Source organism: Erythrolamprus reginae, chromosome 5 (assembly GCF_031021105.1).
Source record: "Erythrolamprus reginae isolate rEryReg1 chromosome 5, rEryReg1.hap1, whole genome shotgun sequence".
Lineage (NCBI taxonomy): Eukaryota > Metazoa > Chordata > Lepidosauria > Squamata > Dipsadidae > Erythrolamprus > Erythrolamprus reginae.
This window is the reverse complement of record NC_091954.1, coordinates 18,268,248-18,281,731: the sequence shown is the minus strand read 5'-3', so window position 1 is coordinate 18,281,731 and position 13,484 is coordinate 18,268,248. Positions and strand designations below refer to the sequence as shown.

The 13,484-nt window shown below is 40.3% G+C and overlaps 1 protein-coding gene across 1 annotated transcript in view; it reads right to left on the bottom strand.

Moving 5' to 3' along the window:
• Nucleotides 1-72: 72 nt before the first annotated feature.
• MYPN (myopalladin) overlaps nucleotides 73-13,484 on the bottom strand; it is a 77,969-nt gene continuing 64,557 nt past the window's right edge. Inside the window, exons 15-20 of the mRNA XM_070752178.1 lie at nucleotides 10,910-10,992; nucleotides 8,729-8,855; nucleotides 7,257-7,464; nucleotides 6,165-6,330; nucleotides 2,189-2,322; nucleotides 73-242 (exon numbers count right to left, since the gene is read on the bottom strand). Of these exons, the coding sequence (XP_070608279.1) occupies nucleotides 73-242; nucleotides 2,189-2,322; nucleotides 6,165-6,330; nucleotides 7,257-7,464; nucleotides 8,729-8,855; nucleotides 10,910-10,992 (888 nt within the window). The remainder of the gene's footprint in view (nucleotides 243-2,188; nucleotides 2,323-6,164; nucleotides 6,331-7,256; nucleotides 7,465-8,728; nucleotides 8,856-10,909; nucleotides 10,993-13,484) is intronic.

Genomic DNA, 13,484 nt, shown 5'->3' with positions numbered 1-13,484 from the left:
TCCAGTGTGTCTCTTCCGTTCCTTTTCACAGTTCCAGTTATTTCTTTATTTTCAGGGAAACCTTTTTCCCCCTTACAGTTCATCACTTTCTACCACAGAGTGGGGGGATGAAGAAAAGCGTGCTGGATTCTCAAGAGGGGAGAAGGCAGAGAAAATGTCGAGTCCTTGTCCCATGAGGTGTGTATACCGGGTGCTGCTTGAGCGAAACTTGATTGGCTGAGATATCTGTTGATGCCACTGAGCTGGAGCAAAAAGAAAATGGCATGGATGTAGGATATGACTATTGATCACCTCTTCCCCCCGCCCCCAAGTTTATTTATTGATTTTCACAGAATATGAAAAAGAACGAAATAAATCTGATAATCTGTATCTATTACGTTTTGTATTTGTAAATCATTTTGGAGTATATTCAATTCAATATCACTAAACAATGTCGCTTGGCGGGACCCAGGGGAAGAGCCTTCTCTGTGGTGGCCCCAGCCCTCTGGAACCAACTCCCCCCAGAGATTAGAGTTGCCCCCACCCTCCTTGCCTTTCGTAAGCTACTTAAGACCCACCTCTGCTGTCAGGCATGGGGGAATTGAGATCTTCTTTCCCCCTAGGCCTTTACAATTCTATGCATGGTATGTATGTATGTATGTCTGTTTTTTATATTAATGGGTTTTTAATTGTTTTTAATATTAGATTACTATTGTACACTGTTTTATTTATCCGAGTCTCTGGAGAGGGGTGGCACACAAATCCAATAAATAAATAAATATATGATATCATATATATAAATTAACTGCCTTGGAAATGGTCCTGGGTTGGGCCGAGAGACAAATAAGGAGCTGTGATGTTCCTTCAATACACCAGGGTGATTTGACACAAAAATATGTAACCCTTTCCTGGTGCAGAGCTGAAGAGATTGGATACTGTAGCCTAGAGGATAATTCTCTGCCTTACAAGGCAAAGGTTGCAGGTTCAAGTCCCAGTGGGGTATGGCTAGCTGATGAGGCCAAAATAAGGCCGAAATAGATCTATGCTAGTCTCCCTTAATTTTCAAATTCAGCAAAACAACATGTGACACATACAGATAGAATTGTCGGCTATCAATAAAATTAACTGCCTTGGAAATGGCCCTGGGTTGGGCTGAGAGGCAAATAAGGAGCTGTGATGTTCCTTCAATATACCAGGGTGATTCGACACAAAATATGTAACCCTTCCCTGGTGCAGAGCTGAAGGGATTGGATACTGTAGCCTAGAGGATAATTCTCTGCCTTACAAGGCAAAGGTTTCAGGTTCAAGTCCCAGTGGCTATGGCTAGCTGATGAGGCCAAAATAAGGCCGAAATAGATCTATCCTAGTCTCCCTTAATTTTCAAATTCAGCAAAAACAAACAAACATGTGACATGTGACTCAGAACAATCTACATACATATATATATATATATGTATGTATATGTATGTATATATATATATAAATATATATATACATATATATATATATATATATATATATATATATATATATATATATATATATATATATATATGTAGATTGTTCTGAGTTCGGGTTTTGCCCTGTGTAATATTTTGCATGTTTATGCGACGTTTCGGTGAAATATATATATATATTAATGAGATAATATATTGAATCGAATATACTCCAAAAGTATATTCAAGTAACATTTATGTTAATATCTCTTATTGTATATCAGTAGAAGGTTCGCCATATTTTTAATTACTTCTTTCATCCATTAATACTGCCTTATTGGTACTGTGTAGTTGTTTTTATATACACTAACACTAAACAATGGATGGAAACTAGTCAAGGAGAGAAGCAACCTAGAACTTAGGAGAAATTTCCTAATGGTGAGGACAATTAACCAGCTGGATGTCTTGGTTTTAGATGTTGTGGGTGCCCCATTGCTGGAGGCTTTTGGAAGACACTGGACAGCCACTTTGTGAAATGATATGGAGTCTCCTACTCATGCAGGGGGTTGGACTAGAACACAGAGGTTATTCTCTGTTATTCTAAGTTCTGTGTTCTAATTCAAGAAAAAGTCAAATCTGATAAAGATAGCATTCAAAAGAAAAAAAAACATGTCATAATGCGAAGATAGAAGAGATGTCAAACACAGAATTGAGACTGATCACACATATAGCATATATTTTGTTCATTTACCCCCAAAATTTTGGCCACTTACCATATATGTCAAGTCTAGCAGTGCAAGAGACAATACCGGCTTCATTTTTCGCAGACAAAGTGTACCAACCAGCATCTACTTTTTTGGCAGGCTGAATCAAAAGGCAAACATATCCTGTAGCATCTTGGTGCATACTAAGAAGAAATAAAACGATTTCAGTGTCATTTGTGACATACTGGAAGATTTTAGTGAAATTATTCAAGGAAACAATGGAAACATGATACAGTTTGTCTTACGAACGCCTCTTCTAACAAACTTTTCGAGATACGAACCTGGTGTTTAAGATTTTTTTGCCTCTTCTTCTGAACTATTTTCACCTTACGAATCCAAGCCACCACCGCTGGGATGCCCTGCCTCCAGACTTCCATGTTTTTGCAATGCTGCAATTTCCCTGAGGCTCCCCTCGCTGGGATTCCCTTCATTTTTGCTGGCGCTGCTTTGAATCCCAGTGAGAGGAGCCTCAGGGAAATCGCAGCATTGCAAAAACATGGAAGTCCGGAGGTTGGGTTTCCCAGGGAGGGGAGCCTCAGGGGAATCCCAGCAGTGCAAAAACAGGCGTTTTGTTGGCAATGGAAGTCCGGAGGTGGGGTTTCCCAGGAAGGGGAGCCTTAGGGGAATCCCGGCAGTGCAAAAACGGGCACTTTGGCTGGCAACATAAGTTTGGAGGTGGGGATTCCCAGGGAGGGGAGCCTCAGGGGAATCCCAGCAGGGCAAAAACAGGCATTTCGTTGGCAATGGAAGTCCGGAGGTGGGGTTTCCCAGGGAGGGGAGCCTCAGGGGAATCCCGGCAGTGCAAAAACGGGCACTTTGGCTGGCAACATAAGTTTGGAGGTGGGGATTCCCAGGGAGGGGAGCCTCAGGGGAATCCCAGCAGGGCAAAAACAGGCATTTCATTGGCAATGGAAGTCCGGAGGTGGGGTTTCCCAGGGAGGGGAGCCTCAGGGGAATCCCGGCAGTGCAAAAACGGGCACTTTGGCTGGCAACATAAGTTTGGAGGTGGGGATTCCCAGGGAGGGGAGCCTCAGGGGAATCCCAGCAGGGCAAAAACAGGCATTTCGTTGGCAATGGAAGTCCGGAGGTGGGGTTTCCCAGGGAGGGGAGCCTCAGGGGAATCCCGGCAGTGCAAAAACGGGCACTTCGGCTGGCAACATAAGTTTGCAGGTGGGGATTCCCAGGGAGGGGAGCCTCAGGGAAATCCCGGCAGCACAAAAACAGGCACTTCAGCTGGCAACATAAGTCTGGTGGTGGGGATTCCCAGCACCATAAGGCAAAAGGGGTGAGTTTTGGGATTGCACGCATTATTCACTTTTACATTGATTCCTATGGGAAACCTTGTTTCATCTTATGAACTTTTCAACTTATGAACCTCGTCACGGAAATAATTAAGTTTGTAAGATGAGGTAGCACTGTATTTATATTCCCTCCTGCTTCCTCCCTCCTTCCCTCTCCCCTCTTCTCACTCTTAATTTTTGTGAATATGTGTGCTTATGCATAGAAGGACTTGCTTTTCTCCCTTCCCCCTAGGCTTATAGAATTTATACATGGTATGTTTGTTGGTATGATTGGTCTCTTAAATTGGGTTTTTTTAGATTACTTTTTAATATTAGATTTGTTACATTGTTTTTTATTGTTGTTAGCCGCCCCGAGTCTTCGGAGAGGGGCGGCATACAAATCTAAATAAACTAAACTAAACTAAACTAATCACCTTCGAGTTCTGCAGTGGAAGATCTTAAGGACTCTTGAACTATTTGATCAAGTTCTTGTTTCAAACAAATTTGTTCATTGTGTGCAGTCAATAACCACAGTAATTTTAAGTAACATTGATATACAGTGGTACCTCTACCTTAGAACACCTCTCCTTACGAACTTTTCTAGATAAGAACCAGGTGTTCAAGATTTTTTTGCCTCTTCTCAAGAACCATGTACAAACCCAAGCCTCCGAAACTGTAACCAGAAAAGGCAGGGAGAAGCCTCCGTGGGGCCTCTCTAGGAATCTCCTGGGAAGAAAGAAGGCTGGAAAAGGCAGGAAGAAGCCTCCATGGGGCCTCTCTAGGAATCTTCTGGGAGGAAACAGGGCCTCCACCCTCCCTGTGGTTTCCCCAATCACACACATTATTTGCTTTTACATTGATTCCTATGGGGAAAATTGCCTCTTCTTACAAACCTTTCTACTTAACAACCTGGTCATGGAACTAATTAAGTTCGTAAGTAGAGATACCACTGTATTTTAAAACTTTTTAGTCCACTGTAACTTACAAAATCATGCGTACTTGATTTTTATCTCCCTATAATGTGTTTCCAGTAGGACTTTAAAGTTGATCTGTGGTAATGCATAAAAGCTTTACCTGCTTTGGGGGATTCTGCATTTTGGCAGAGAGATTTTCCCCCCCAGATAAAGGAATATTTATATGCAGTACATACCCTGAAAGCATTGAATTGTGCTTTATAGGAAGAGATATTGGCTACAGAGAAATCATGTTTAAATGTTTCAGAAGTTGGTTGTGAACTGCTTCAAGAGTTATGCATGCTAAAAGGTGCTATATTTATTTATTATTTATTCAGACATAGGTTAGGGCAACCTTCTTGTGATGCTCAGCGGCATTTCTTTCGGGAACAGAGCAGCCTCGAACTCAAGCAATCCATGCCAGTCTCAGCCTCTGCAGGTTGGATTACAGGCTCGATTTCATGAAGGACCACATCAGGGTTGAGTTTGATCTTGCGGGGCCAGGGTGGACATGTCCAGCTCAACATCCCTTGAATTGGAGGCACCTGTGTTGGCCCAAGTGCTCAAGCCAGAGAAAACAGGCTCCTGAGTTCCATTTTTGCCTGCAGTGGCCTCCTGCAACACTCTACCAGTGAAAATGGAGCCTTCGTGGACAATATGGTAAGTTGGTGCAAAAATATTGGTAAAGAAATTGATATAGATACATGGGAAAATGTCTGGACTTCAAATTGGAAAATGACAAAATCAGTTTCCCTTAAAGAAAACCAAATTAAGATGTTTTACAGGTAGCACCTCCCACCAAATACGATAGCAAAAATGTTCCCTAAGACCTCCCCATTATGTTGGAAATGCAAGAAAGAAATAGGGTCCTATTATCATCAATGTTGGACGTGTAGTAAAGTTAAGCTTTATTGGAAGATGATAGAAAGAATAATAAAAGAAATAGTAAAACAGGAGATAGAAATAACCCCGGAATTTTATTTACTGGGCATAACTAATCAGAAATATAAGAAAGAAATTTTACACCTAGTTATTCATATTTTAACTGCGGCCAGGATAATTTATGCGCAAAATTGGAAAGGGGAAAATATCCCCAAAGAAGAAGAAGTTATTAAGAAAATATTAGACTGCGCTGAAATGGATATGATGACAAGACGGTTAAAAGATCAAGAAGAAACAGAATTTTATGAGATATGGAACAAAGTGTATATATGGATAAAAAAAAAAGTAAAAGTAAAAAAATAAGACAATTGTATTAGTAGAAATATGATTTAAGAGTTATGTTAGAATTAGTTTATGTATGAAGATTTACTATTTAAGGTAAAACAAATTTCTTCTTTTCATTTAAAGTAATAAGCTGATTTTAAGTATTTTTGAATGTATTCTTTTTTCTGTATTGAAATTTTACTTCTAGAATAAGCGGGGAAGATACAACCCCACTTTTATGTTAAATGTATGTTTGTCAGTTTTGTCTATTTTAAGAAAATTAATAAAATATATTGAAAAAAAGAAAAAAAAGAAAATGGAGCCTTCGTGATCTCTATTTTTCCTGGCAGAGGCACTGTGGGCTGGTCCTTCACAGTTCCAGGGCAGCCCCATGGGTCAGATCGAAGGACCCTGCAGGCCAGCTCTAGCCTCCGGACTTTGAGTTTAAGAGTCCTGTGCAAAATAAACTAAAACTTTGCGGCCATTAAATCTCACAACTCACATTTTAGACAATCAAAAAACACTTCCCCCAAAACCTGTGCTAACCTCATCCTCTCCCTGCGGGGAGGTATGGTTTCATTGTCCTTCTTCCAGAAAAATATTGGGGGTGGCATCCCAATTACCCTACATTCTAACCGGACAGGATGTCCTTCTGGTACCCCACAGTTCTGTAGTCTCTCTAGTATCACTGGGGCCTTTTTAACTTCTTTTTCTGAAAAAAAGAAGAAAGAAAAGATAGATTTATTGAAGAAGCTCTGGCTCTTGAATTCAATCAAACTCTCCATTCATGGTACACAATATCATTATGAACATTTTCATGTGATTCTATTTTCAGCCTCCAGGGTTCTAGTTAACGAAGTACACAAATGGTCTAATAGGATGGATGAAGAAACATAGAAACATAGAAACATAGAAGACTGACAGCAGAAAAAGACCTCATGATCCATCTAGTCTGCCCTTATACTATTTTCTGTATTTTATCTTAGGGTGGATATATGTTTATCCCAGGCATGTTTAAATTCAGTTACTGTGGATTGATCTACCACGTCTGCTGGAAGTTTGCTCCAAGGATCTACTACTCTTTCCGTAAAATAATATTTTCTCACGTTGCTTTTGATCTTTCCCCCAACTAACTTCAGATTGTGTCCCCTTGTTCTTGTGTTCACTTTCCTATTAAAAACACTTCCCTCCTGGACCTTATTTAACCCTTTAACATATTTAAATGTTTCGATTATGTCCCCCCCCCTTTTCCTTCTGTCCTCCAGACTATACAGATTGAGTTCATTAAGTCTTTCCTGATACGTTTTATGCTTAAGACCTTCGACCATTCTTGTAGCCCGTCTTTGGACCCGTTCAATTTTGTCAATATCTTTTTGTAGGTGAGGTCTCCAGAACTGAACACAGTATTCCAAATGTGGTCTCACCAGCACTCTATATAGAGGGATCATAATCTCCCTCTTCCTGCTTGTTATACCTCTAGCTATGCAGCCAAGCATCCTACTTGCTTTCCCTACCGCCTGACTGCACTGTTCACCCATTTTGAGACTGTCAGAAATCACTACCCCTAAATCCTTTTCTTCTGAAGTTTTTGCTAACACAGAACTGCCAATACAAGAAGAACATCTAATAAAGACTTACCTACAACAGACAGTTCCAAGCTGAAGGAATTTTGTCCTGTTTTGTTGGTGGCTACGCAGGTGTAGATCCCAGCATCATTTTGTCTGAGAGGATCAATAAGTAAAGAATGTACTCCATTTTCTCTGATCAGCATTTTGTGAGTGGCATCTGGTAACACAGGCTTGCCATTCCGAAGCCACATCAGATCTGGGGGTGGTAAGCCACTTACCTAACAGAGGAGAAAACAATTGTTAGCAAGTGACATAATTTTTCATATTGGTGACATCCATTCCAAATTCATTGTTCTTGTAGAACAAATGATGTATGAAAAATTGGAGAAAGTAAATGGTGTTATAGGCCTGCATCAAAGATTGTTAGAATTAGAATTCTTTATTGGCCAAGGAATTTGTCTTTGGTGCATATGCTCTCAACGTACATAAAAGAAAAAGATACATTTGTCAAGAATCATGAGGTACAACACTTAATGATTGTCATAGGGGTCAAATAAGCAATGAGGAAACAATATTAATAAAAACCTTAAGGATAGAAGCAACAAGTTACAGTCATACAGTCATAAATTGGAGGAAATAGGAAATAGGTGATAGGAATGATGAGAAAAAAACTAGTAGTAATAGTAGTGCAGACTTAGTAAATAGTTTGACAGTGTTGAGGGAATTATTTGTTTAGCAGAGTGATGGCGTTTGGGAAAAAACTGTTTTTGTGGATAGTTGTCTTGGTGTGCAATGCTCTGTAGCAACGTTTCGAGGGTAGGAGTTAAAACAGTTTAGGTCCAGGATGCAAGGGGTCAGTAAATATTTTCACCGCCCTCTTTTTGACTTGTGCAGTATACAGGTCCTCAATAGAAGGCAGGTTGGCACCAAATGTTTTTTCTGCAGTTCTGATTATCCTCTGAAATCTGTGTCAGTCTTGTTGGTTTGCAAAACCAAACCAGACAGTTATGGAGGTGCAGATGACAGACTCAATGATTCCTCTATAGAACTGTATCAGCAGCTCCTTGGGCAGTTTGAGCTTCCTGAGTTGGCGCAGAAAGTATGGTGAAACATTATTGGTTGTATAAGCCTAAAATAACCATGGTTTATTAAACAATAGTTGGCTTGGATACAAATGCACCAAATAAACCCCAAGCGTGCTCCATGTGATGTGCAAACTGAATGTCAGAGAAAAACAACACAATTCAAAACTTACATTAATATTAAAACTTTAAAATAAAAAATAAGCACATGCATTATCTAACAGCTGAGACCCATCTTAATGAGAGTCACCAAGAGATGTTTTTCATGATACTGTTTGACATCTGTTGTTAAATTACCAATCACCTTCCTTAACTTGTGTCAAACAAAAGCTAACTGGTTGCACTTGTGTTGTTAGAGAACATGAGCAAATAGTAATTCAAATAATAATGCACTACTCTGCTAGTGTACTCTCTGCACCCCCTATGCTGGTGAATAAAGAAAGCCCCCTGGCCCCAATACCTTGCAATCGAGTCTGCAAAGCCGGCCTTCATGGGCTACCATGTCTCCAGGTGCCTGCAGGAAGTATGGCCGAAAAAACCGTTCCTGCAGAGGCTCCCGATCTCTTTCTGATACACGAGACCTTGCCCTGCATTTGAAACACATCAGAATATTGTATATGTGGACAGAAATAATAATAATAATAATAATAATAATAATAATAATAATAATAATAATAATCCTCCTCCTCCACTGGAACTTGTGCCGGAACTACCATTTACCAGTGGCAAAGAACTGGTGGGATCATAAGCCCGAAAAAGTGGTCGAAATGAGCAAGCAAAACTACTGTGGGACTTCCGACTTCCGACTGACCGAATTCTGAAGCATAACACACCAGACATTGTGATCGTGGAGAAAAAGAAAGTATGGATCATCGACATCGCAATCCCAGGAGACAGCAGAATTGAGGAGAAGCAGCTAGAGAAATTAGTGAAATACGAAGATCTAAAAATCGAGCTGCAACGACTCTCGCATAAGCCAGTGAAAGTGGTCCCAGTGGTACTTGGCACGCTGGGCGCAGTACCAAAGGATCTCAGCGGACATTTGAAAACCATCGGAATTGACAAAATTTCCATCTGTCAATTGCAAAAGGCTGCGTTACTGGGATCGGCAAACATAATTCGCCTCTACATCACGCAGTCCTAGGTGCTTGGGAAGCGCCCGACTGGTGATGAAATACGAAATCCAGCATAGTGATCTTGTTTGCTGTGTTGTACTGACATAATAATAATAATAATAATAATAATAATAATAATAATAATAATAATAATTATTATTATTATTTCTTAGATTTGTATACCGCCCCTCTCCGAAGACTCGGAGCTTTCAAGAAGAGTTTTCAGCTAAGAAAACATAGTCTCCTGAACGTCACAGCTTGGAAGTCCTTAATTTCTAAACACACAACCTGAATTTGCCAAGTAAAACTCATGCTTACCGCACAGAGGTGTACTACAGGTTCTGTGGGCGTGGCTTATTTTCTGGGTGTGGCTTGATGATCATGCGCTGATGGGCATGGCTTCCTGGTCATGTGACTTGGGCGTGGCTTCCTGGTTGTGTCACTCAGTAGGTGTAGCTCACTGGTCATGTGATTGGGTAGGCGTGGCCAACTTGACATCACTCACATAAAAGGTTAGGGTGCCTGGTTTCTCCTCGCCTCAAAGGCCTCAATGAGATACAATTTCCCTGTCTATTTATTTACTACTACTGAACATTCTAAATATACTATTTAATCCTATGTAGTGTTGGGTTCCTCTGCCGTTCTGGTAGCTGTTGTGAGTGCTCCTTGTCCACCTCAGGTCATGCCTGATTCTGAAGAGGATGAACCAGGCCCCTCAGGATATCCTGGGCCAGGGGGGCTGCCAGAGGAAGCTGAGAGCGAGAGTGAGGCAGACGGTGACTGGGGAGAGCCAGAGGGGGCTGATGTGACAATGGGAGAAAAAAAATTTAGATTTTTTTTAAAAAAGAGGGCGGCGTGGTAGCCAGCTTCTCCTGAAGTGCCATCCAAGCGATGGTCTCCACGGTGTCGGGCTCAACCAGCGTAGTGGAGAGGCTATAGATCGTGGGGCCACAGTAGTTCAGGAAGATAGCACGCTTTCTGTCATCAGAAGCGTCTTGCTTGAAGAAATATTCTGAATTTGGACATATAGGTCATCCAAGTGTCTTGATCAGGGTTAAAGAAAGCCAGCGCTTGTGCCATGGAGGAAGCCATCGGGGACGCGTAGGTCGGGCACCCTCGTCGCCACTGTTAAATTGGGAGACTTGAGACCACGGGCTAATAATCAGCTCTTTATTAGCACAGACAAGTAGAAGTGATCAGCTCAACTCTCAGTCTCCAACAGAGAGACTGGCTTGAAACCGTGGCTATTTATACTTTTCGGGAAAGCGGGAAAACTTTGGCAGTTCGTTAAAATTGGCGGCAAGTCCATTTGACTTGTCGCGTCTTAGCCAATCAGCGTTCGTTTTCAAAACGGCTTACAGAGACATAACAGCGTTCACAACTGACACCAACTAAACCAGTTCTTTGACATCATCATGCCGTCATCACCGGTTTGGGCAAACTGGACCAAACTGGGAGGAATCCACCTCTGTTACTGCATAATCTATATTTGAGCATCAGATCCTTTTCTAATTTTATTTTTTTACCTGTGAGACTGGATTGTTGTTGATACTCTACCCCGCAGTGAAGGAGTCTGAATCATCAAACGGCCGGAACAGCTGATTCTTCCCTGCCAGAACATACAAGAGAGAAGAAACATTATTGTTCATTCACCACGCATTGGTCGTTCTTTATTGCTAGATCTCATTGGAGATACATTGTTGTGGTTAGCTCTGGCCCAGCTCCTGCCCAAGGACTGTGGATGTGGGGGAGACATCCACATGCTGCAGGCCTGTTTTGCCCCCGGTGGAATCTGCTGATGAAGGCTCCTCTGACCAAGAAGACATGAGTGACAAGGAGGAGGAGAGTGGGGCAGACAGCTCAGAAGGAGATCAATTATCTAGCTCCTCCTTGGATTCAGAACAAGAGTTAATGATACAGCCACGCATGTGGAGAGCGATGCATAGGCAACAACAACTGAGAGATTATTATCAAAGAAAATGAAGCCACCTGTGGTTGGGTGGGGCTGTGGTAATTAGTGAGGCTGCTATAAATAGCAGCCTGTGGGTTTGGCCATTGTGGAGGATTATCTGATCCTTGTGTTTCGTGACTGCTTTACTGACTTTGACTTTTTGTGTGCTGATTTTTCCCCGCTTTGAAACTAAACCAGAGCAAAGTGTGTGTCACTTTGTGAAAGAAGAAGGACTGTGAATTGCCTCACAGCTGCAAGCTAAGTATCACAGAACTGATAAGGGACTTGTACAAATTACCAGTTTGTTTGGAGACCAGTGCTCTTTGCTATACCAAAAGAGGGCTTAGTTTAAGTGAATTTTCATTATAAAGAACATTGTTTTGAATTTTCAAACGTGTGTGTGTCTGAAATTTGTACCTGTGAATTTTTGGGAGGAGTCTACCAGAGAGCCCGACAGAACATACATAAGGCTGATTTTCTTTTTTAGAAGTAAGACAAAAATCTTATTACCCTTTTACAACTATAAATCTTATACTGCAGTTATTGCCATTGTGGCTAAGATTCAAAATCAACTGATACCAATCAATCCATCAATCATGAAAATGAACTTTCAAAATGCATGCATCCTGTTTTTAAAAAAACTCTTTATTAATTATTTACATTTAAAATATATAACACATGCTGACATATATATATACAAGCTATGGACAAATACAGAAATATAGTACGATATACAGTATACAGTGTCCCCTCGATTTTCGTGGGTTCGAACTTCGCGAAAAGTCTATACCACTGTTTTTCAAAAATATTAATTAAAAAAATACTTCATGGTTTTTTCCCTATACCACGGTTTTTCCCGCCCAATGACATCATATGTCATTGCCAAACTTTCATCCACCTTTAATAATTTTTTTTAAAAATAAACTTTAATAAATAAACATGGTGAGTAATAATCTAAATGGTTGCTAAGGGAATGGGAAATGGTAATTTAGGGGTTTAAAGTGTTAAGGGAAGACTTGTGATACTGTTCATAGCCAAAAATAGTGTATTTACTTCCACATCTCTACTTCGCGGAAATTCGACTTTCGCGGGCAGTCTCAGAACGCATCCCCCGCGAAAGTCGAGGGAACACTGTATATATAATGTTGGCTTTGTTAAAAAGGGCTATTGCTAACATGTTGTAAGCCGCCCTGAGTCTAAGAAGAAGGGCGGCATAAAAATTGAATAAACAAACAAACAAACAAACAAACAAACAAACAAACAAATAAATAATAATGGATATATCTCTATCTTTGTCATATCAAAGAAATAACCATAAAACACACAAACATACAAACGAGACAAGACGTTAACTACTGAGCTGACTATCGTTTTGAACAGCCTATGTATATATTATACTCCTCCCCCTTTTAATGTGCTTATCTATCTATCTATCTATCTATCTATCTATCTATCTATCTATCTATCTATCTATCTATCTATCTATCTATCCATCCATCCATCCATCCATCCATCCATCCATCCATCCATCCATCCATCTATCTATCTATCTATCTATCTATCTGAATGCCACCCCTCTCTGAAGCCTCGTAACTAATTTATTACTTAGATATTTGTTTTATCCATTCTGCACTAACTGTGGTATAAATAAATGTGTTGGTTTAAATTTAACAACAACAAATAGTAGTGTATGTGAATTAGTTATAAGAATTGTAAGATTACATATCATTGTTCCTTTTGATGATTCTTTTCAAGCCGTACAGAGATTTGTAACACTATTTTTTTCAGATATTTGAGATAGCCTTTTTGGCTAAACCATTCATACCACTTGTTCCAAGTTTTATAATATTCCGATTCGTCCTTATCTTTAAGCTCCAGTGACATTTTATTCATTTTGGTCACTTCATATATTTTATTAATGAAATTTAGTATTGTCGGTATCTTATCAGTTTTCCAGAGTTGGGCGTATATTAGTCTTGCAGCAGTCAGTGTATGTATGATCAGATAGCTATCTTCTTTTATCATTTTTTGCAAGAAAATACCTAACAGGAATAATTCTGGTTTAAGAGGGATTTGTTTGTGTATAATTTGTTCCATACCATTTTTAACCTGGACACAGAATTCCTTTACAGCAGGGCATGTCCACCATA